Source organism: Fringilla coelebs (assembly GCF_963513975.1).
Source record: "Fringilla coelebs genome assembly, chromosome: 4".
Classification (NCBI taxonomy): Eukaryota; Metazoa; Chordata; class Aves; order Passeriformes; family Fringillidae; genus Fringilla; species Fringilla coelebs.
In genome coordinates this window covers 1,610,908-1,634,069 of record NC_140032.1, presented here as the reverse complement: position 1 = coordinate 1,634,069, position 23,162 = coordinate 1,610,908, and the positions used below count along the sequence as shown (strand labels likewise).

Genomic DNA, 23,162 nt, shown 5'->3' with positions numbered 1-23,162 from the left:
AGTTCCATAAAAATGGATCTTTTGAAGGGTTCGGAGGTCTCATTAAAATGGCTCTTGTGCTGAAGCACCTGGAGGTCCCATAAAATTAAATATTGGGGTAAAGAACCTCAAAATCCCATAAAAGTGGATCTTGTGGAGGACAGTCCTGTAAAAATGGATGTTATGGTGAGGGACCTCAAAATCCCATAAAAATGGATCTGGTGAAGGACCTTAGAACCCCATAAAAACGGACCATGTGGAAGTGTCATAAAACTGGTTCTTCTGGCGAAGGACCTCAAAATTCCGTAAAAATGGTTCTTCTGGTGAAGTTCCTTCTGCCCTTGGTGTTTGGGGGGTGGTGCAGAACCTCTGCCCTCCCTTTCCAGCCTCATTCCATCTTCCCTTCCCTCTTCCCGCAGCGTCTGCCCAAGGAGAGCCTCTACAGCCCCCCCATCATCCTGAAGATCATCGACAACCGCCCCTTCGGCCGGAGACCTGTGGTCGGGCAGTGCACCATCCGCTCCCTCCAGGAATTCTACTGGGATCCCTCCCAGCAGGACACCGGGGCACCCCAGGAGCAGCCAGGTCCGTGGGAATGTCGGGATTTGTGGCCTTCAAGGAGTCGTGGAATGGTTGGGTTGGGAGGGAACTGGAAGATGATCCTGTTCCACCCCATCCATGGGCAGGGACACTTCCCACTGTCCCAGGTGGATCCAAGCCCCAATGTCCAACCTGGATTTGGGCACTGCCAGAGATCCAAGAGCAGCCACAGCTGCTCTGGGAATTCCGTCCCAGCCCTCCCCACCCTCCCAGCCAGGAATTTTTTCCCAATATTCCATTGAAATCTCCCCTCCTTCAGTTCAATCCATTCCCCCTTGTCCTGACACTCCATGTCCTTGTCCCAAGTCCCTCTCCTGACTCCTTGGAGCCCTGGATGGGATGGGGATCATGGGATTGAGATCTTGGAGATGAGGTTTGGGTGGTGAGAAAAGTCTGGATGAGTTTGGCATCTTGGAGATTGACTTAATATGGTTGGAAGGGTCTGGGAGATGTTGGGATCATGGAGATGAACTTGGTGTGGTGGGAATTGTCTGGGATGAGTTTGAGATCATGGAGATGAACTTTGGATGGTGGGAATTGTCTGGGATGAGTTTGGGATCATGGAGATGAACTTTGGATGGTGGGAATTGTTTGGGATGAGTTTGGGATCATGGAGATGAACTTTGGATGGTGGGAATTGTTTGGGATGAGTTTGGGATCATGGAGATGAACTTTGGATGGTGGGAAGTGTCTGGGATGAGTTTGGGATCATGTAGATGAACTTGGTGTGGTGGGAATTGTCTGGGATGAGTTTGGGATCATGGAGATGAACTTTGGATGGTGGGAATTGTCTGGGATGAGTTTGGGATCATGGAGATGAACTTTGGATGGTGGGAAATGTCTGGGATGAGTTTGGGATCATGGAGATGAACTTTGTGTGGTGGGAATTGTTTGGGATGAGTTTGGGATCTGGAGCCGAACTTTGGATGGTCTGAGGGGTCTGGATGAGATTGGGATCATGGAGGTGGGGTCTGGGAGAAACTGGGATCACTCCTGGAGGTCGATCCCACGGTTCCTGGGCTCCGGGATTCCCAAATCCTGGGGTCACGGTGCCGCCCTGCTCCGCTTGCAGATGACGTCAGCCTCACGCCCAGGGACGAGGTCCTCATCGACATCGATGACAAAGAGCCCCTGATCCCCATCCAGGTATGGAAAATACCCTGGGAAGATCCCAGATTCTTTCCGTGCTCCGGTGGATCCAAGGTGCCAGTGTGAGGCCGGATCCTCTTGGATCCATCCTTTTCCAACTTCCATGTGTTTTCCCTCCCTCTCCTCACCTGAACAACCTCAAACTCCTCCTCATTCCCTCTCTTGGGAATGAGGGGCTGGATTTGCTTTCCCAAGGGAGAGAAATCCGTGCCAGGTTCTTCCCAAGGAAAGCAAAAATTCCCTGAGGCTCCGTCGTCCTTGCTCCGTGGCGGGGTCTTCTTTTCCCAGTTTGGCTCCTGGCTTGCAGGAATTTTACTGGACTGGGACTGCAGAATCCCCAATCCCAAATCCATGGCGGTGGGAGTGGGGAATTGGTGCAGTTCCAATGAATTGGAGGGATCTCAGCATTCCTTTGGGAATGGATCAGGATGGACACGCCCCTAGAGCTTCCGTTTTTCCAGAAACTTCCAGCGTCCACAGTCCTCGGATTCCTTCTCCAGCAGAAGGAATCTTTGGGACAGACCTGTGCCGAGCTGTGAGTGGGATGCACGGATCCCAAGGTGATCCCGGTGCCTCTGGAGCAGCTGGGAATGGTGTCAGGAATGTTTGGTGGATCTTTTCCCAGTCTCCCATCCCGTGGTGGGATACTGAGGGCTGGAATTTCCCTTCTCCCTATTCCTGGATGCCACAGGGCTGGAAAAGCTGGAGTTTCTGGGAGGAATCTGCCTTCCAGGTGTTTCCTGCCTCAGTTTCCATGGCCTTGAGCAATTCCAGGGATAGAGGAGCTGCTGAATCCAAGATGTCCAACTTGGGCATGGATCCTGCTTTTTATCCACATCCTTGGTGGCTCCTGGGGGTTTCTATTCCCAAGGATTTTCTGGTGCTTTTGGATATTTGTGGTGTAAACCAAGCCACTGAGTCCCACATCAAGCTGGGAGCCAGGAATTTGGCTAATTCCCCAAAAAACTGTGGATGAGGCCCTGCTCATTCCCACGCATTCCAAATGCTCATCCCTGGAATTTTCCAAAGCCAGGTTGGATGGAGCTTGGAGAAACCTGGGATAGTGGGAGGTGTCCCCGCCCATGGAAAAGGTGGAATGGGATGAGATTTAAGATCCTTCCCACCCAAATCATTCCATGATTCCATGATCCTTTTCACAGCTCTGCTGGGATCTTGTCCTGAAATCCTTCAGGCTCCATTGGGATGGGGACAGGAGAATTGGGAAAAGTTGGCTCAGGTGCAAAGTGTGGAAAGGGAAAAGCAGCACCCGAAAATGCTCCTGATTGGAGCACTGGGAATTTGGGAAAGCAGCCTCATTCCCTCCTTTTTGCTTCCCATTTAAGGATTTATCCTTAAAATTTACAGCTGGGCTTCATCTTTTATCAGGAAAGCATCTGGAGCGTGTCCGTGGAAAACACCAAATTTGGGAACGGGGATTTTTGTTATAAAATCCCTCTTTTTTAAGTCCAGGACGGAAAAACTTGGGAGATAACTGAGGGAATAATGTGGGAATCTGTGGGATCCCAACTTGAGATGTGGAGCTTGATCCCAGTTTCCCATGACCTGGATCAGGGTTTTCCCATGATCTGGAATTGGGATTTCCCACAATTCAGTGCTGGAAGTGCTTTGACATTCCCACTGATGGGATTCCCAGTTTGTCCTGTTTTTCTGAGTGGTCAGGATGGGGGGAACACCCTGGGATGTCCAGAGTGGGATCAGCCAGGCCCACGAATCCCTGGAATTCTCTGCTCAGATTTCCATGATTTATTCATGGAAAACCATGTTGGTGGCCAAACCTGCTCCCATTTTTTCCTTTGGGAATAAAATCTCTGGATAGGGGCTCGCCTCCCTTTATACCCCCTGGAGCTCTGGGAGCTGCTCCCAGGAATGTGGGATCCCATCCCAAAGATTCCAGAGGAAGGAATGCGATGGAGCTTTGGAATCCTGGAGCTTTGTTCCCTGGGATAATTCTACTGGAAGTGTCTCCAAGCTCAGATCAAATTTAGGGGAGAGTTTAAACAGCAGGAAAAGGGGGAGAGGGGTGTGACAAAACCATTCCGAAGTGGAAAATTCTGGACTTTTTTTTTTCCTGGAAAAAACATTTCCCAAATAATCCCCCTGCCACCAATGGAGTTCTTCAGTTTGACCTTCTCCATTTGTTCTTCTCCCTTTGTTTCTTTCCTTGTTTTTCCTGTTATTTCGGGAAAAGGAGGAAGCTTCTTCCTGGAAAGCCAACCCAAAAATTCCCACCTGGGAATTTTGGCCCTGGAAGCTGCTCCTCTCCTGGAGGTGGACACGGATTGAGGCGTGGATGGACCATTGGGATCATTCCGCCCATCCCGGGCCAGATTTGGCAGGTCAAGGAGCAATCCCGGCCCGCAGGGACCATCCTGCTCCGCTTTCCCGGGAAAAGGGATGGATCCCAAGCCAGCAGCTCGTGCTCAGGGCTCTTTGGAAGCAGGAGCCAGGATTTTTCATGGATGCGTTTCCTTGTGTGGCTCCGGAGTTTTTCTCCCTCCTTGCCAAGCCTGGCTTTGGTCCCTGCTCCGAAGGATGGTTGGAACAAAGGATCCCTTTGTTGCTTTCCCTGGAAAATTGGGAAAACAACCAGAGGTGAAATCCCTCTGCTCCAAGGTTTGGGAGCGCGTTATCCGTCTCATCTGAGCGGGATCAGGAGTTCAGCTGGAGTTTAAAACCAGTTTAAGTGCACGGGAATCACATCCCGCTCACCCAAAGTGAGGAAAATCCCAAAAATCATGGCTTTGGTTCTTTGGGAAAAGGACACGGAATGGGGTTTTGGAAAGGTGGAATTTGTGGAAGAGGCTGCTGGATCAGGCCCTGTCCTGCCTGCTCTTTTCCTGGTGTTTTCCGAGGGTTCATTCCCATGGGAAGAGGCTTGGGAAGGACTTCCACATCTCCATGGGATTTGTTCTGTCTGCTCATGGATAAAGCAGCTGGAAAGGAGCTGTTCCCTGTTCCCAGAGCCACGAGGGAATCCTGGCGGAAAATGATCCTCAGGGAATGTTTTCCCTATGGGATGTTTTCCCTATGGGAATCCTGGTGGAAAATGATCCTCAGGGAATGTTTTCCCTGAAAATTGTGGAGTTTGGCCCAAGGATGCCGGTCTGGATCTGGTGGGATCAGAGCAGGGTTTTGGGAACAAGCGTGAGCTGGATAACTGGGAATGCTGTCAGGATTGGTCTGATCCTCAAACCTGGCTGTTTTCTGGGAAGAACCTCTCATTCCTCCCCCTTTTCCACCTCCAAGGGATCCTTGGAATCCTGGAGCAGCTCTGCCGCTTCCTGCCCACGGATGTGATCCCGGGTTTTGGTTTGCCCAGGATGAGCTGGGCTTGGACCTGGGCTTTGGTCCTGAGCATTCCCAATCCCATTTTGAATCCCCCTGGCTCAGATCCTTCCCTGGATTCTGGGGTAACTCCTTGAGTTTGCAGCCCACGGTATCCAGGGAAAAGCCTCCCCTCCACTGGGAATTACTAACAGCAATTCCACATTTTTCCCCTTTGATATCCCATTTTTCCTCTACCTCATTCCAGCTGTTTGCTGAAGATCCCTGAAAACAAACTGCGCTCATCCCAAATTTGCCTCATCCTGGGAAACCCCAGGGCTGGGAATATTAGTTTGGATTAATCCCATTAATTGTTGCTTTCGCTGCTGCGCGTTCATCCCGGTTCCCGGAATTCCTTGGATAACGGATCATTTTAATTTGTAGCTTCCCGAGGGTTTGACGAGCTCAGCACTAATTAACATCCCGGATTCCCGGGCCCCGCCTCATGTAGGTACCGCTTCCTTTCTAATTGCTAATTAATTGCTTAATTAATTAATCAATTGCTTAATTAATGACCTGAGTCCATGAAGATACGCGGATAAAGATGGAAGGAGGCGTTTTCCTTCTGGGAATGATCCCGCTTGCTGCTTGGGAAAATGGCAATTCCAGCTGGCTGCCCCGGTGTCCTTGGGTTTTCCATAAATTCCGAAGGGAATGAGGGGGGTTTTGAAGGAATTCCATCCCCAGCTCGGGGATCCCAGTACAGGAAGGACATGGAAGTGTGGGAGTGATCCAGAGGTTGGGACCAGGATGATGGGAGGGATGGAGCAGCTCTGCTGGGAGGAAAAGCCAGGAGAGCTGGGAATGTTCACCTGGAGAAGGGAAAAATTCCAGGGAATCCTCAGAGTCCCTGAAGGGGCTCCAGGAGAGCTGGAGAGGGACTGGGGACAAGGGACAGAGGGACAGGAGGCAGGGAATGGCTGCCACTGGGAAAGGGGAGATTGGGCTGGGATCTTGGCAAGGAATTGCTGGCTGGGAGGGTGGGCAGGGGCTGGGCTGGAATTCCCAGATTTGCTGTGGCTGCCCCTGGATCCCTGGCAGTGCCCAAGGCCAGGTTGGATCCACCTGGGATAGTGGAAGGTGTCCTGCCCATGGATGGGGTGGAATGGGATGGGACTTGAGGATCCCTTCCCTTTTCCTGCTCCCTTTGTGTTTTTTCCATGAGAGAAGCAGATGTTGGGATTTTCCTGGGTTTTATAGGGAGGGAAATGGATCTGCTTTGCCTTCTCAGGGATAGCGCTCCAGAGGAGCAATTCCCTTCATCCCAAATTCATCCCGATTAGGTTCTCCATGAAATCATGGAATGACATTAAATCCCATCCCATTCCACAATTTCCATGGACAGCGACACCTCCCACTATCCCGGGTGGCTCCAAGCCCATTCCAACCTGGCCTTGGATGCTTCCAAGGATCCAAATATTGTGCAATGGATGGATTTCTCCAGCCCAGAGAGGTGGCAGTGCTGGAATCCCGACTATGGAAACAAAAATTCCTGAAATAACCCCCCTCATCCCGTTATCCATCCAGATTTTTAATTTTCCATGGATGTGTTTTTGGTTTAGGAGAGAGAAACTCCAGGGGGAAAAAAACAAAAAGAGGGAAAAGCTACAAAGCATTAATTTAAAATCAAACAACGGGAATATTAGGTGGGAATACACCATCCTGTTGTCCTGGTTCTTCCAGGATTCCCCAGGAATGGGAGTCAATGTGATAAACCCCAGTTTGCAGAAAGATGGGAGTGTTTCCTTGGGAAAACCATCCTGGCTTGGAAAACAGGGTTCCCATCTTCCTTCCTGGCTCCTTCTCCTTTATGGCTCAGGAGCTCCGCACAAAAGCGGGAGCTGGGAATGAGGCCCAGGGGCTGCAGCTGGGGAAATCTTGGAAAAAAGCTTTTCCAGCCAAAAAAATCCAGCTCCGTGCGGAGCGTGTGAGGGAGGTCCTGGATTTCACCTGGATCTGCCTCAGGCCGGGGCGTTAATGAGGAGGGGGAAGAGTTTCAATGCCAGAGGGCAGGGATGGGTGGGATCTTGGGATGGAATTCTGCCCTGTGAGGGTGGGCAGGGGCTGGGCTGGAATTCCCAGATTTGCTGTGGCTGCCCCTGGATCCCTGGCAGTGCCCAAGGCCAGGTTGGACAGTGGGGCTTGGATCCGCCTGGGACAGTGGGAGGTGTCCCTGCCCATGGATGGGGTGGGAATGGGATGGGCTTTAAGGTCCCTTCCCAGCCAAACCATTCTGGGATTCTGGAGCCCCTCTGCTCTGGGAGAGCTGGGAATGTTCCCCTGGAGAAGGGAAGGCTCCAGGCAGAGCTCAGAGCCCCTGGCAGGGCCTGGAGGGGCTCCAGGAGAGCTGGAGAGGGACTGGGGACAAGGGACAGAGGGACAGGAGGCAGGGAATGGCTGCCACTGGGAAAGGGGAGATTGGGCTGGGATCTTGGCAAGGAATTGGTGGCTGGGAGGGTGGGCAGGGGCTGGGCTGGAATTGCCAGATTTGCTGTGGCTGCCCCTGGATCCCTGGCAGTGCCCAAGGCCAGGCTGGATCCTCCTGGGACAGTGGGAGGTGTCCTTATCCATGGGGTGGGATGAGCTTTCAGGTCCCTTCCCATTCCATAATTCCATGATTCCTGGGCACCCCCTGGACACCTCTGCTCCTCCATTCCCTGCTGAGGAGCTCTACAACATGGTTACTCTGCTGTTACTCCACCATTACTCCGGCTCGCGCTGCTTTCCCAATCCCCCATCCCAGGAGACGTTAATGGAGCCGAGTGGAGGCAATTCCAGCCAATCCATGTCTGTAAACTATTTGGGATAATTGGTTGTTTGCTGTGTTTGCTCCTTCCAAATCCAAGCCCACATTTCACGGCTTCTCCGGTTACTGCTCCTTGGAAGAGCTCTGGGTGTTGGACGGCTCCTCCTGGGAATGGTTCCCATCCCAGCACTGCCCCCCCCACCCCGGAATGTTCCTGATGGTTTTAATATTCCCAGCTGGGAAACAGCCCATGGCACTGCCACTGGGGAGGGGGGAAAGTATTCCCAGAGAAAACTCTGAGATTTCCAAAGCCGTGGTTTGTAGGATCATGGAATGGTTTGGGTGGGAAGGGATCTGAAAGTTCATCCCATCCCATGGGCAGGGACACCTCCCACTGTCCCAGGTGGATCCAGCCTGGCCTTGGGCACTGCCAGGGATCCAGGGGCAGCCCCAGCAAATCTGGGAATTCCAGCCCAGCCCCTGCCCACCCTCCCAGCCAGCAATTCCTTGCCAAGATCCCAGCCCAATCTCCCCTTTCCCAGTGGCAGCCATTCCCTGGCTCCTGTCCCTTTGTCCCTTGTCCCAAATTCCAGCTCTCCTGGAGCCCCTTTAAGGACTCTCAGGATTCCTTGGAATTTTCCCTTCCCTGGGGGAGCATTCTCAGATCACCTAGAACAAAAGAGCTCCAGAATCCTGGAATGCTTTGGGTGGGAAGGGACGTTAAATCCCATCCCATTCCCACCCCACCCATGGGCAGGGACACCTCCCCCTGTCCCAGGTGGATCCAAGCCCCAGTGTCCAGACTGGCCTTGGACATTCCCAGGGATCCAGGGGCAGCCACAGCAAATCTGGGAATTCCAGCCCAACCCTGCCCACCCTCCCAGCCAGGAATTTTTTCCATAAAGGAGGAATTCTCCTTCCTCCAGCTGTGTTTTGTTCCTGGAGCTGCTGCAGCCCCTGGGATGATGGGATTGGGTGAAATGATCCGGTTATTCCCAGGACATCCATCCAAATGACCGGTCCCTCTTGGGAGAAAGGTTGGAGTTCCAGGGTGGTGAGAGGGAAGAGGGATGGAACAGGGATGGGGAGACAGGAAACCTCTGGATAATCATGGCACCAGCTTTCCAGGTGGGAATAAGCTCCTTTTCCAGGAAATTTTCAGGATTTGGTCACTTGAAGGTTAAATTTATCCACTAGGGATTCTCACTTGGGATCCATGCCCAGTGGGATCCATGAAAAAGCTGGAAAGGGAGCACAGATCCCAATCCCAGAGGTCCTCTGTGCCGTGGATAAACCCCTGGACGTGGTTTGGGATACCTGGAGGGAATTTTATCCTTCCCCTGGATAAACGAAATTCCTCAATCCATCCTTTGCTGATCCATTGGTTTCCATGGCTTTTCCATTCCGAAATGGAATCATATCCATCGCCATCAACATTCCAGCTGCTCCCCTTCCCTCCTTTTTATGTTTTCCCTGCTTTTTATTGGAATATCAGTCAAAATCCACCAAAATCTCTAATCCAGCTCTTTCCCTTGGGGCTGCAGATGATTCCGTGGGTAAGTCCTGGGATGAATCCAAGCGTTTTCCTTGTATCCCAATACCTGTGGAATGTCGTGATGTCTGAGTGGAGCCCTCAAAACAATAAAATGGGAAGTCACAGAAGGAAAATTGGGATTTCCCCCCCAAAAAAAAGGAGTGGCAGAAGCCTCGGAGTGAATTTCCAGAATATTCCAATTAAATCCAGGGTCTGTCCATTAAATCCCCCACTGTTGGCTTCAAATATAAATCCAATAAAGCTCCATTTGGAATCCTCCCTGAGCTCACCGAGCTGGAATTCTGCGGCCTCCTAAAAGGAGACACCAGGATTTTCCAGGAATTTTCTATGGATTGCCGGCAAAGCCATCTCAAAAATGGGATTCCTATGAAATCCATGGAATATTGAGCTGGCACGGCCTGTTTTTCCTCCTGGAATGGTTTGCACTGGGAATGAGGCAATGGGAGTTGGTGGGAGTTGAGGTTTTGTGGGATTTTCCCAGTTTTTTTCGTCCAAGGGTTGTATTGTCCCGGAGACCTGAACACCCTTGGGTTTTAATGGAAAGATGGGAATTGTGTGGATTTATTCATTTATCCACAGATTTTGTTGGGATGGGGAGGTTGGGAGGCACTGGGATACAACCAGGAAGTCAATCCCAAATCCCAAAAAATTTCCAGGGAAAGGCTGAAATTGGGGTATTTCAAGCTGTTAACACTGGAGTTAAATTAGTTTATTCCCCGCACAGAAATCCCGGGAAAACCATCCTCCAAGTGGCCAGAAATTCCCTAAAAATGCTCCAAATTCTTGGAATATTCATCTTGGAGCTCTACGCCATCTTCCCATGCAGAATAATCCTCTTGGGAATATCCACAATGGCTGTAACGCCTGGATTTGGGCTGGGAGCATCCCCAAAAAAACCTGGAAATCAGGGAGGGGGTTGATGCAGGGGTCACTTCCCAAATCTGGGAGCTGCTGCTGTTTTCTAGTTTTTTGTTTTTTTTTTTTTTTTTTTTTTTGTGGAAAATGAGTAACTTTGGGATCTCTGGCTGCAGGAGGAGGAATTCATCGACTGGTGGAGCAAATTTTATGCTTCCACGGGAGAGAGGGAAAAATGTGGATATTACTTGGAAAAGGGATTTGACACCTTGAAGGTGAGTGACTCCTGCCGGGTGTGGATCCTTGGAATTCCACTCTCCACGATTTCTTTGGGATTTTCGGCTTTTTTTTTCCATCCAGGTTCAAAAAAAAAATCCAAAAATCATTTTCCCTGGGTGTGGAAAATTCCGTTTCCTTTTGAAAAGCCTTTTGTGAAACTTCTGGAAATTTTCCCTTGGGAAGTAGCGGAGGGGGTGGGAAACTGCCACCCTGGGAAGGGTTTGGGAATGAGGAAAATCAGGGATTTCTCAGGGAAGAGGGAGATTAAGGCACAAGAAATGCTAAATTTAACACAAACTCCCAAACAGGGAAGATTTTCCTTGGTTTTAAGGAAAATATTCCCAGCTGGAAGATCTCTATCCATGAAAAACCCACCAGGAGGCATTGGCTTTGTCTGGGTTGTTGGGATAGGCTGGAATTTATTGTGGGATTCCCAAATTCTCCTCTTCTCACTGCCCCGGAGAGAAATAAGGGCAAAAATTCCCAGAAACTTCTCCCCGTGGGATGAACGTTCCCAGGACTGGGAAATTTGTTTGGAATTTTTTTTCCATGATCCAACTTTTCCTCCTCAGGTCTACGAGACAGAGCTGGAAAACGTCGAGGAATTTGAGCATCTCTCCGACTTCTGCCACACCTTCAAACTGTTCCGGGGCAGATCCCAGGATTCCAGCGACGACCCCTCGGTGGTGGGGGAATTCAAGGTGGGATGGGCCCTCTCCCCATGGATTGTATCCCTAGGGGCGGGAATTGTGGGATCTTTAAAGTCCTTTCCGGCCCAAATAGTTCCTTGAGTCCGGGAATTGTGGGAATTGTGGAATCCTCATCCATGGAAGTGGCCGAGGCTGCTTGGAAGGGGCTTGGAGCAACCTGGGACAGTGGGAGGTGTCCCTGCCCATGGATGGGATGGGAATGGGATGGGATTTAGGGTCCATCCAACCCAACCCATTCCAGGATTCTGGAGCCCCTCTGCTCTGGAGCCAGGCTGGGAGGGCTGGGAATGTTCCCCTGGAGAAGGGAAAAATTCCAGGGAATCCTCAGAGTCCCTAAAAGGGATCCAGGAGAGCTGGAGAGGGACTGGGGACAAGGGACAGAGGGACAGGAGGCAGGGAATGGCTGCCACTGGGAAAGGGGAGATTGGGCTGGGATCTTGGCAAGGAATTGCTGGCTGGGAGGGTGGGCAGGGGCTGGAATTCCCAGATTTGCTGTGGCTGCCCCTGGATCCCTGGCAGTGCCCAAGGCCACGTTGGGATGGATTTGGATTCATCTGGGAACAGGGAACGTGTCCCTGCCCATGGGATGGGATGAGCTTTCAGATCCCTTCCCACCCAAACCATTCCATAATTCCGTGATTCATTCCAAGCCTGCTCCCATCTCCTCGTGTTCTTCCCTGAATTCCCGTGTCCTTCCCAGGGCTCCTTCAGGATTTACCCTCTTCCCGACGATCCGCGCGTTCCGGCGCCTCCCCGGCAATTCCAGCAGCTCCCGGCCAGGGGACTCCAGGAATGTCTGGTCCGGGTTTACATCATCCGCGCCTTCGACCTCCAGCCCAAGGATTCCAACGGGAAGGTATCCCGGCGGGAAAGCTCCGCATTGGCTCCTGTGGTGGATTCTTGGAACAGCTCGGCCCTTATTGGTCAAAATTGGGTCAAAATTGGTCAAAAATTACAAATTTGCCCTGAAATTCAGGAATTTGTTTCTGTTTTCTGCCCCCCCTTGGAATATCTGGGAAGTCTGAGAGGCAACTCTTCCTTTGTCCGCTGGGATTTTTCAGGATTGTTTTCATGAGTTTTGGGTCTGGCTTTATTTCGGGGTTTTTTTTTGTGTTTTGTTGCTGAAGGGAATAAAATCCCATTTTTCCCGAAATTCCTTCTTGCAAAGGTTTGCTGGTCTGGAAAGGGAAATTCTGGGAAAATGGGAATTGTGTTGGTCCAAAACTCCCCTAAACTCAGGGAAGGGAAAACTCTTTTTTAATTATCTTGGGTCCACTGGAAAAGAAGGGAAATTTAAGGAATGCTGTGGGAAATATACGAGAAAATATCTAAGAAAGATGGATGGGGAAATAGAAAATACACATGGAAAATTTATGGATAATTATTTAATAGATATGAAAATATACAGAAAATATATGAAAAAACATATGGAATATGGGAAATATATATGGAATATATGGAAAAATAGATGCAGAAGTTCCAACTGCTTTTGAGTTTTCCCATTTTTTAAAATGGATTTGGGATGGAAGTGTTAATTCCTAAGAAATCCCCCGTGAGTAATTCCTGAGGATTAAAAAGAAGGGGAAAAAAAAGGGAGTTTTTCCCTTTAAAACCCAAGCCAACCCAAATTTGATCCCATATTTCCCCTGGGATGGGAATTTTACAGAGGCTCATCCCAGCCCAAGGAATACCTGGGCGCTCATTCCATTCCCTGAGCGCTGTTTCCCATCCATTCCTTAAAAACCAAATCAGCAGGAAAAGGAAAATCCAGGAGAAGCGATGAGAAAACTTGGCCTGGGCTTTTCTTCCAGGGAATTCTTGGGTGTGGCTGGGATGGTGGATCCCTGTAGATCCAGGTAAAATTTTTTAGGTGGAACTGGATCTTTCCTTTGATTTTTTTTTCCTTTTCCTGCCAAAAAACCCAACTTTAATTAAATCCCCCACTTTCCAAATGGATGCCGAATTTCCAGAATAATTTTGTTTGGGTGAGGGGTGGGATTTGGAACAACTTAGGGAAGAGGGTGTGACTGGAATCCCACGGGATTTTTGTGTTCCTTTCCGTGCCCACCTCCAGTGCGATCCCTACGTGAAGATTTCTGTGGGAAAGAAATCCATAAATGACCAGGAAAATTACCTTCCCTGCACTCTGGAGCCTGTCTTTGGGAAGTAAGTATGGATTCAGTTCGGGATCCATGGAATTTCTTGGATGTCCTATTGAGGGAATTGTGCTGGGCCAACCAGAACTTCCCATTTCAACACCCAGTTCCAGGTTGGAGCAACCTGGGATAGTGGGAAGTGTTCCCGGCCCGCATCAGGGATTGGGAATGGGATGGATTTTAAGGTTTTCCCCATCCCAATCTATTCCATGATTCCCTTGGCTCTCGGTCATCAATCCCTGGGATTTCTGAGCTCTGAACTGAGGAGCTGGAATCCCATAGTGAAGGAATCTGGATCATCCCATTGTTGGGAAAGAGTTTGGGGGATTTCTCCTCATCTGGGAATTTTGATCCAATGTCTGAGGGAAAAAAGTGAGGAATGGGGAGGAATGGGACGCCTCCACATGTTCTGGAAAAGGATTATCCATGGATAATTGAGTGGTTTCCCTCAGAAACGGGATAAAATTCCGAGGATAATGGTTTATTCTGGGAAAAGCTGTTTGGCAAGGCTGGGAAAGGAGCAGGGAAACTGAGGGAAGCCCAACTCCATGGGGCTTTGTTCTCCCAGAAAATCAGAGAATCATGGAACAGCCTGGGTTGGACAAGACCCGTAAGGATCATTGATCTCACTCCTTCCCAGGACAATCCCAGCAATCCCACCCTGTCCCTGGGAACATTTTCCAAATGCACCTGGAGCTCTGGCGGCCTTGGGAATGTGGCCATTCCCTGGGGAGCAGTTCCAGTGCCCCAGCACCCTCTGGATGAGGAATCTTTTCCTGATATCCAATGTAACCCTCCCTGGAGCAGCTCCAGCCATTCCATGGGCCCTGTCCCAGAGACCGGAGCTGCCCCTTGGGATGAGCTCCAGGCTGCCAAAATCTGGGACTTGGGGAAGGAATGGGGATTAAATCCTACTTCCCGTGAAATCCATCTGATTTTCCAAGGCTGCTCCCGCCAGTCCAGGCCACCAATGCCAGGACACCTTCCCAACAAAGCAAGAGGGAGAGAGAGATGAATTTAAATGGAATCTTGGCAAGGAATTGCTGGCTGGGAGGGTGGGCAGGGGCTGGGCTGGAATTCCCAGATTTGCTGGGGCTGCCCCTGGATCCCTGGCAGTGCCCAAGGCCAGGTTGGACAGTGGGGCTTGGATCCACCTGGGATCAGGGAAGGTGTGGAATGAGGTCATTAGGGTGTCTCCCAACCCAAACCATTCCATGATTCCTTTATAAACGAGGCCAGCACAACACAGCCCTGGCCTTGCTGGATCAAGGTGACACGGAAAGTTCAGGAACTCTGATCCATCCCATCACCAGTGGGGTTGGGACGGGGCGTGGATCCATTCCCATGGAATTCCAGCAGCACCATCCTCTCTTCCCAAGCATTTCCCGCTTCCCGTTTCCAGGATGTTCGAGCTGAGCTGCACCCTGCCCCTGGAGAAGGACCTCAAGGTCACCCTCTACGACTACGACCTCCTGTCCAAGGATGAGAAGATTGGCGAGACCGTCATCGACCTGGAGAATCGCTTCCTGTCCAAATACGGCGCGCGCTGCGGCCTCCCCCAGACCTACTGCGTGTGGGTTCCGCCCTGGGCTCGGGATGTCCGGGAATCCCGGGACTGGGATGCTGGGGTGGCCACGGGATCGCTGCAGGGGTGTCCTGGGGGGCCGGGCTGAAGCTGCGTTTCCCAGAGTCCTGCTTGTCCTCCGGGGAGATCCTGTTCCGTGCCTGGTGGCTCCTGGTGGCCTCGTGCTGAGGACACCCCCAGAGAGGCCGTGACTGTCCCATCCCAGGAATGGGAGATTGGGCTGGGATCTTGGCAAGGAATTGCTGGCTGGGAGGGTGGGCAGGGGCTGGGCTGGAATTCCCAGTTTGCTGTGGCTGCTCCTGGATCCCTGGCAGTGCCCAAGGCCAGGCTGGATCCACCTGGGACAGGGGGAGCTGAACCTAGCATGGAAAGGGTGGAATGGGATGGGTTTTATGGTCTCTTCTAACCCAGTCCAGGATTCCAGGATTCTGGAGCTGCTCTTCTCTAGGAGAGCTGGGAATGTCTAGTTTGGATAAGAGAAGGATCTGGGATAACCTTTGAGCCCCTTGCAGGGCCTGGAGGGGGCTCCAGGAGAGCTGGAGAGGGGCTGGGGACAAGGGACAGAGGGACAGGAGGCAGGGAATGGCTGCCACTGGGAAAGGGAAGATTGGGCTGGGATCTTGGCAAGGAATTGCTGTCTGGGAGGGTGGGCAGGGGCTGGGCTGGAATTCCCAGATTTGCTGTGGCTGCCCCTGGATCCCTGGCAGTGTCCAAGGCCAGGTTGGACTTTGGGGCTTGGAGCACCCTGGGATAGTGGGAGATATCCCAGCCTACGGCACTGGATGAACTTTAATGTCTTTCCCACTCAAACAATTCCATGATTCCATGATTCTGTTTGGTTTCAGCTCCGGCCCCAACCAGTGGCGAGACCAACTCCGCCCTTCCCAGCTGCTCCACCTCTTCTCCCTGCAGCACAACTACAAAGCTCCCACCTACAAATCCGACCGGATCATCTTCCGGGATCAGGAATACGTCCTCTCCGAGCTGGGTAAGATGTCAGGGACGCTTTGGAATTGCAGAATTTCCTTACTCCAGAGGAAGGGCTGGAGCTGGATGTCATGGAGCCGTCACCAGGTTTGAGTGATGTCATTGCCCCCATCCTCTTCCTCCTCTGTCCACGTTGGCTCTGAACCGTTCCCAAGCTTGGCCGTGCTCCAAATCCTGGGATTGAACCCAGACCTTCAGTCCAGGAATGTTGACCTTGACTGTTGGGTTGGACCAAACCCAACACCCTGGATTGGGAGTGGGAAGCTCCAACCTGATATTCCAAGTGCTGCCAGAGCCAGAAGAGCAGCTCTTCCGTTGGAATCTCATTTTGGGTATGGTCACTAGAGGGAGACAATATCCCACACACAGACCTGGGAATTCTTTTGGGATTTGGGGGAATCGGGGAACAAACCCAAGTTCTACAAAGAGGAGAAAAGCCCCAGACTTTTGAGGAGGAGTTTTTTGTTTGCCCATGGCACCTCCCCCTGACCCAGCATTCCTGGGGCAGAAGGGTTTTTTGGGAAAGCACTGCTTTAAGGCACAAAAAGAGAGTTTTAGTCCAAGGAGGAGGTGAAATCCCACTGGGCCGTGCCCAGGAGCTGCAGTTTGGAATCATGGAATGGTTTAGGTTGGGACCATAAAGATTATCTTGTTCCACCCTCTCCGTGGGCAGGGACACTTCCCACTATCCCAGGTGGATCCCACCTGTCTGTGGATACTTTCAGGGGATCCGGGTGCAGCCACAGCTTCTGTGGGAATTCTCTTTCAGGGCCTCCCCACCCTCAGAGCAAATTGAGAGAATTGGGAATTCCCAACATCCCACCTAAATTTTGGTTGGATTTTTTAAGGCCACCACACCAAAGATGTCACCAGAGACACAAAACCAGGCACAACCCAGGGCTGATCCCTCTCGCGCTCTTGGGAAACAAAGCACAAATCCCTTCGGGAATTCGGGTTTTCCCCTGAGGAGAAGGGAAGCAAGGAATCCTCGTGGAAAAGTTTTCCCGGGAGAGCTGGGGAGGTGTTAAAATGTGTCCCCCCACCCCGTGGCAGCGCCTGCTGTCACCTTCTCCGAGTTCAAACAGCAGAACAAAGCCCGAGGCTTGACCCGGAGCAGATCTGGAATGCAGCTGCGAGCTCCGGAGCCGGACGGGAATAAACCGGAGCTGTTAAACACGAGAGCCGGGATTTTACAAGCCCCTCCCCCCGGCCCGTTATTCCATAGCTCCCAGATCTTGTTGATCTCCGAGAGGGGCTCGCTCTTTACTCGGCGCGTAAAGCCGCGCGCGTGCGCACACGCCGGAATTCCAGGGTTTGGGAAGTCATTGGGAATTAGCCCAGGTGGCTGGAGTTGTGTCCTTGCCAAGGAAGGAGCTGGGATATCTCACCAGGATTTGGTGGAGTTGGAATGATATTTATGGGATATTTATGGAATAATATTTATGAAGCGCTTTGTCTTTCAATTGTCCTGGAAGGTGCTCGACCAGAGTGGGGTGAAGTCCAGCAACCCCAGATGGGATTTTGGGGACGTTTGGGTTGGACTCAGAGAATCAGGGAATTTTTAAAGCTGGAAAAAATCTTTAAGATCCTGAAATTCCAGAATTCAGGTTGAGAAAGACCTCCAAGTTTGAGTCCAACCTTGTCCTAGTGCCCTGTCCGGTTGTTCCTTGGACACCTCCAGGAGTGGGAATTTTGCTGCTTCCCTGATAACCAAGGACAGGGCATTGTGTCCCATCCCAGGAATGGGATGGGGAGGCAGGAGTTGGCCATTGGCTGTACTGGGATGGATGGATGGATGGATGGATGGATGGAGGATGGATGGATGGATGGATGGATGGATGGATGGATGGATGGATGGATGGATGGATGGATAGATGCATGGATGGACGGATGCATGGATGGACGGATGCATGGATGCATGGATGAATCTTGACCAGGAAGAGAAGGCAGGAATGTCCATTATTGAGGAATCTTGGCCCATCTGTGGCAGGATCAGGCGGAGTAGGTCAGGCAGAGGAGATAATTCCAGATCTTCCTTGCATGGAGGAGCACAGATATCCTGGTGGGACTGGGGCAGGGACTTGGATCAGAGTAGGAACTTGGAACAACCCCCAGGCTGTGCTGGTGGTGTCTCCATGTCCTTCCTCCTCCTCCCTTTCCTGATTTTCATCCCCAATCCCACAGAGAAGAAATGGGATCCCACTGGGAGCTCATTCCTGCCTGCCCAGCTGAAGATCCTGGATGGCTTCAAACTCTGGGATAAACTGTTGGGAGTGGGAACATTGGCAGAGGATTGATGGGAATCCTGATTTCTGGGACTTCAGGAGAGCTGGACTCATTGGATTCTCCTTTCCATGGGATCCAACTGGATCCTTGCCATGTTTCCCTGGCTGTGATTGGTGGGGTGGTTGCACGAGGGTCTCCGTGGGTTTCCCACTGGGAATGGCATCCCTGTGCCCAGCAGGGTTTGTGGTGGTGGATTTGGGAATGGAGGCTGTGCTGCTCCAGCTGTTCCTGGCCAAAATCCATCCCTGTGGGATTCACTCTGCTCTCTTTCCCGTGGCAGAAGATGGAAAACCCCCGAATCCGCACCTGGGGCCGGTGGAGGAGCGGCTGGCCCTGGCTGCCCTCCGGAAGCAGGGATTGGTTCCGGAGCACGTGGAGACCCGGCGCCTGTACAGCCCCCTCCAGCCGGACATCGAGCAGGTGGGTCCTGGAATGTGGCCGGGATGAGCCCGGGATGAGCCCGGGATGAGCCCAGGATGAGCACAAGAGCGGCGCCTCCTGATCCAGCTGTATCCAGGGGGAGAATCCTGCTGGGAATGTCTGCCCTGGAATACGGGATGTTCCCAGGGAGAGGAGGTGGTCGTTCCCTTCAGCATATGCTCCCATTTTAAAATTCAATTTAATTTTATTTAGTTTAATGTAATTTAATTTAATTTTACATTTTTGGTTCTGAAAGTCCTACTCAGAATTCTTCTCCCAGAATCCTGGGATCACTGAGGTTGGAAAATCCCTCCAAGGTCATCAAGTCCAAGCTGTGCCCAGTTCCCACCCTGGCAGTCAGTACCACATCCAGGAATTCCTTGGACACCTCCAGGGATGGGGATTCCAAACCTCCCTGGGCGCTTCCAAGGCCTGACCACCCTTTCCATGAGGGAATTCCTGCTCATGTCCAACTGGAGCCTCTCCTGGGACAACCTGGAGCTTTTCCCTCTTTCCTGTTATTCCCTGGGATCAGATCCCAACTCCCACCTGGTTCCAACCTTTCAGGCAGTTGCGGAGAGCCAGAAGGTCACCCCTGATCCCTGTTTTTTCCAGGCTGAGCCCCTTTTCCAGCTCTCTCAGCTGCTCCTCAGGATTTATATCCATCAGCAAATTCCCAACTATCCCTCAAATAATTTAAAAATAACCTTTAATGCCACTTTTCCATGGAGGAATCCTCCTTTCCCACCCATGGGTCCCAGATCTCCCTGGGGAGGTTCCGGTGTTCCAGTCTGGAATCTCCCAAGGTTTCAGGGCTCTGTTTTTCCATGCAGGGAAAGCTCCAGATGTGGGTGGATCTGTTTCCCAAATCCCTGGGACATCCTGGTCCCCCTTTCAACGTCACTCCACGCAAAGCCAAGAGGTAACTTCCCATTTCTTCCTCATCTTTTCCTTGGGAAAGGAGTTGGGAATGCTTGGAAGCCTCGGGGGGCGATGGATTCCCGCACCTGGATGAGGGACAGATGTGGGATCATCTCCAGGGAAACGGCTCCCACAGGGAAATCCGTCAGTGGGTCAACTGGGCTTCCAGGTGGATGAGTTTTCCACCTTTTCATGGTTTCATTCCCGGGATTTTCCAGGTTCTACCTGCGCTGCATCATCTGGAACACCAAGGACGTGATCCTGGACGACCTCAGCATCACCGGGGAGAAGATGAGCGACATCTACGTCAAGGGGTGAGTGTCCTGGATTCCGGGGGCTGGAGGTGCCGGACCAGCAGGGAAGGAGTTAAGGCTGTCCTTGGGTTGGTATTGCTGGGATAGACTTGGATTCTGCTGGGATGGAGGAGCCACTGTGGCTCTCCAGTTACGGATCCATGACTTTCCAGCTGTGGATTCACATCTTCAAGTATGGATCCACACCTCTCCTGTTGTGGATCCACTCCTTTCCAACTATGGATTCACCTCTCCAGTCATGGATCCACACCTGTTTGACTGTGGATCCACACCTCTCCAGCCATGGATCCACTCCTTTCCAACTATGGATTCACCTCTCCAGCTGTTGATCCACAGCTCTTCAACTATGGATCCACACCTCTCAGATCATGGATCCACACATCTCCAGCCATGGATCCACACATCTCCAACCATGGATCCACACATCTCCAGCCATGGATCCAGACATCTCCAGCCGTGGATCCACACATTTCCAACTGTGGATCTACCCTTTTCCAGCTATGGATCCACACCTTTCCAACCATGGATCCCCACGTCTCCAGCCGTGGATCCACACATCTCCTGTCATGGATCCACACATCTCCAGCCGTGGATCCACACATCTCCAGCTGTGGATCCACACATCTCCAACAGTGGATCCACCCTTTTCCAGCTATGGATCCACATATCTCCAGCCATGGATCCACACATCTCCTGTCATGGATCCACACATCTCCAGCCGTGGATCCACACATCTCCAACAGTGGATCCACCCTTTTCCAGCCATGGATCCACACCTTTCAAGCCATGGATCCACACATCTCCAACGGTGGATCCACCCTTTTCCAGCTATGGATCCACACCTTTCCAACCATGGATCCCCACATCTCCAGCCGTGGATCCACACCTTTCCAACCATGGATCCACACATCTCCAGCCATGGATCCACACCTTTCCAACCATGGATCCACACATCTCCAGCCGTGGATCCACACATCTCCAGCTGTGGATCCACACATCTCCAACAGTGGATCCACCCTTTTCCAGCTATGGATCCACATATGTCCAGCCATGGATCCACACATCTCCAACAGTGGATCCACCCTTTTCCAGCCATGGATCCACACCTTTCCAGCCATGGATTCACACCTCTTCCTCTCTGGACCCAGGGATGGACATGTGTCTTTTTGGAAGATGCGTCTCTGCTGAGCTCACAGCCTTTTTCTTCGGATCTCTGGGATGATCCCGAGGCAGTAAGATGTGGGAGCTGCCTGGCCATGGGGAGAGGAGCCTCCTTGTCTGCTTATTCCCAGCTCCTCTTCCAGGTTTTTTCCATGCTCACAGATTGGATTATTTGCATGGCTGCTTTCTTTGGAATTCCCTTTATTCCTGGAAACAGCTCCTCCAGCACCTTCCCTTCCCTTCCCTTCCCTTCCCTTCCCTTCCCTTCCCTTCCCTTCCCTTCCCTTCCCTTCCCTTCCCTTCCCTTCCCTTCCCTTCCCTTCCCTTCCCTTCCCTTCCCTTCCCTTCCCTTCCCTTCCCTTCCCTTCCCTTCCCTTCCCTTCCCTTCCCTTCCCTTCCCTTCCCTTCCCTTCCCTTCCCTTCCCTTCCCTTCCCTTCCCTTCCCTTCCCTTCCCTTCCCTTCCCTTCCCTTCCCTTCCCTTCCCTTCCCTTCCCTTCCCTTCCCTTCCCTTCCCTTCCCTTCCCTTCCCTTCCCTTCCCTTCCCTTCCCTTCCCTTCCCTTCCCTTCCCTTCCCTTCCCTTCCCTTCCCTTCCCTTCCCTTCCCTTCCCTTCCCTTCCCTTCCCTTCCCTTCCCTTCCCTTCCCTTCCCTTCCCTTCCCTTCCCTCCCCTCCCCTCCCCTCCCCTCCCCTCCCCTCCCCTCCCCTCCCCTCCCCTCCCCTCCCCTCCCCTCCCCTCCCCTCCCCTCCCCTCCCCTCCCCTCCCCTCCCCTCCCCTCCCCTCCCCTTCCCTTTTTTGGTTCCTGTTTGGGATTTACGGGCAGGAAGAGGCTGGATTTGGGAGCAGACTGTACAATTCCGGTTTTCCCCCGTAAATCCAGAATGCCGTGCGGCTTTCCTGGTATTCCCATCAAGTCCGTTGTTATCGGCTCTGGTTGAGTTGTCTTTTGAGGATCCTAAAAAGTTGTGTTGCTGGAAAAGTGGGAGCATCCAGGGATTGCTCAGATCCCTTTCCTAATTTTTAGCATCCAAGAGGATTCTGCAGGCTGGAAATGAGTAAAACCTTGCTCAGCTTCCACATCTTCCCTCCCAAAGGAAAGTCATCCTGAAAAATCCTACTGGGAATGGGTGAAATGATCCTTTTTGTGCCTGAGGATCTGCCTATGGATTGGGAATCTGGTGGGGAATGTTCCTTCCATCCATTGCTGCCTCTGGAACAGGGGCTGGAACCTGCCTATCCTAGACTGGATATTAGGGGGAAATTCTTCATGGAAAAGCTGTCAAGTAGTGGGAAGGGATTCCCAAGGAATGTTCAGGCTGGGAGAGCTGGGAATGTTCACCTGGAGAAGGGAAAAATACAGGGAATTCGCAGAGTCCCTGAAGGGGCTCCAGGAGAGCTGGGGAGGGACTGGGGACAAGGGACAGAGGGACAGGAGGCAGGGAATGGCTGCCACTGGGAAAGGGGAGATTGGGCTGGGATCTTGGCAAGGAATTGCTGGCTGGGAGGGTGGGCAGGGGCTGGGCTGGAATTCCCAGATTTGCTGTGGCTGCCCCTGGATCCCTGGCAGTGCCCAAGGCCAGGTTGGATCTACCTGGGGCAGTGGGAGGTGTCCCTGCCCATGGATGGGGTGGAATGGGGTTCTTAAAACCCATCCCAAACTATTCCATGATTCCATAATTCTGGAGATGCTGGCTCCAGCACTGATTCATCTCCCATCTCAGGGACTGCTGCCTTCCCTCTCCCATTTCCAAGTTTTCCCCACCCCCAGCAGCCACTGGGATTGGGAATATTCTATTTCCCCCTCGCGGACGTTGTGACATTGGATGAGATCCCAAATCCTTGCCGTGATCCCGATTTTCCATGGGCTCTGTTTGTCCCTGGCAGGTGGCTGGTGGGACACGAGGAGAACAAGCAGAAGACGGATGTCCACTACAGATCCATGGGAGGAGAAGGGAATTTCAACTGGAGATTTGTCTTTCCCTTCGATTACCTTCCGGCAGAGCAGATGTGCCACGTGGCCAAGAAGGTGAGTGGTCCTGCATGGAATTCCTGCATCCTCGTGGGAGTTCTGGGACACCAGCAGGAATTTCCTCATGGAAAGGGTGCTCAGGCCTT

The 23,162-nt window shown here is 52.0% G+C and overlaps 1 protein-coding gene across 4 annotated transcripts in view; it reads left to right on the top strand.

The window, feature by feature from the left end:
- Positions 1–23,162, top strand: part of DYSF (dysferlin) — a gene marked incomplete at its 5' end in the record, with an annotated part of 79,401 nt that overhangs the window by 42,365 nt on the left and 13,874 nt on the right. For 3 of the 4 annotated variants that reach the window (XM_084204876.1, XM_084204875.1, XM_084204877.1), the window contains 13 exons: positions 399–564; positions 1,652–1,725; positions 5,458–5,520; positions 10,406–10,504; positions 11,081–11,209; positions 11,919–12,074; positions 13,293–13,384; positions 14,777–14,947; positions 15,805–15,947; positions 18,513–18,652; positions 19,486–19,574; positions 19,792–19,887; positions 22,932–23,073. In XM_084204876.1, the coding sequence (XP_084061002.1) occupies positions 399–564; positions 1,652–1,725; positions 5,458–5,520; positions 10,406–10,504; positions 11,081–11,209; positions 11,919–12,074; positions 13,293–13,384; positions 14,777–14,947; positions 15,805–15,947; positions 18,513–18,652; positions 19,486–19,574; positions 19,792–19,887; positions 22,932–23,073 (1,560 nt within the window). The remainder of the gene's footprint in view (positions 1–398; positions 565–1,651; positions 1,726–5,457; positions 5,521–10,405; positions 10,505–11,080; positions 11,210–11,918; positions 12,075–13,292; positions 13,385–14,776; positions 14,948–15,804; positions 15,948–18,512; positions 18,653–19,485; positions 19,575–19,791; positions 19,888–22,931; positions 23,074–23,162) is intronic. The other variant, XM_084204878.1, reaches the window with a different exon arrangement.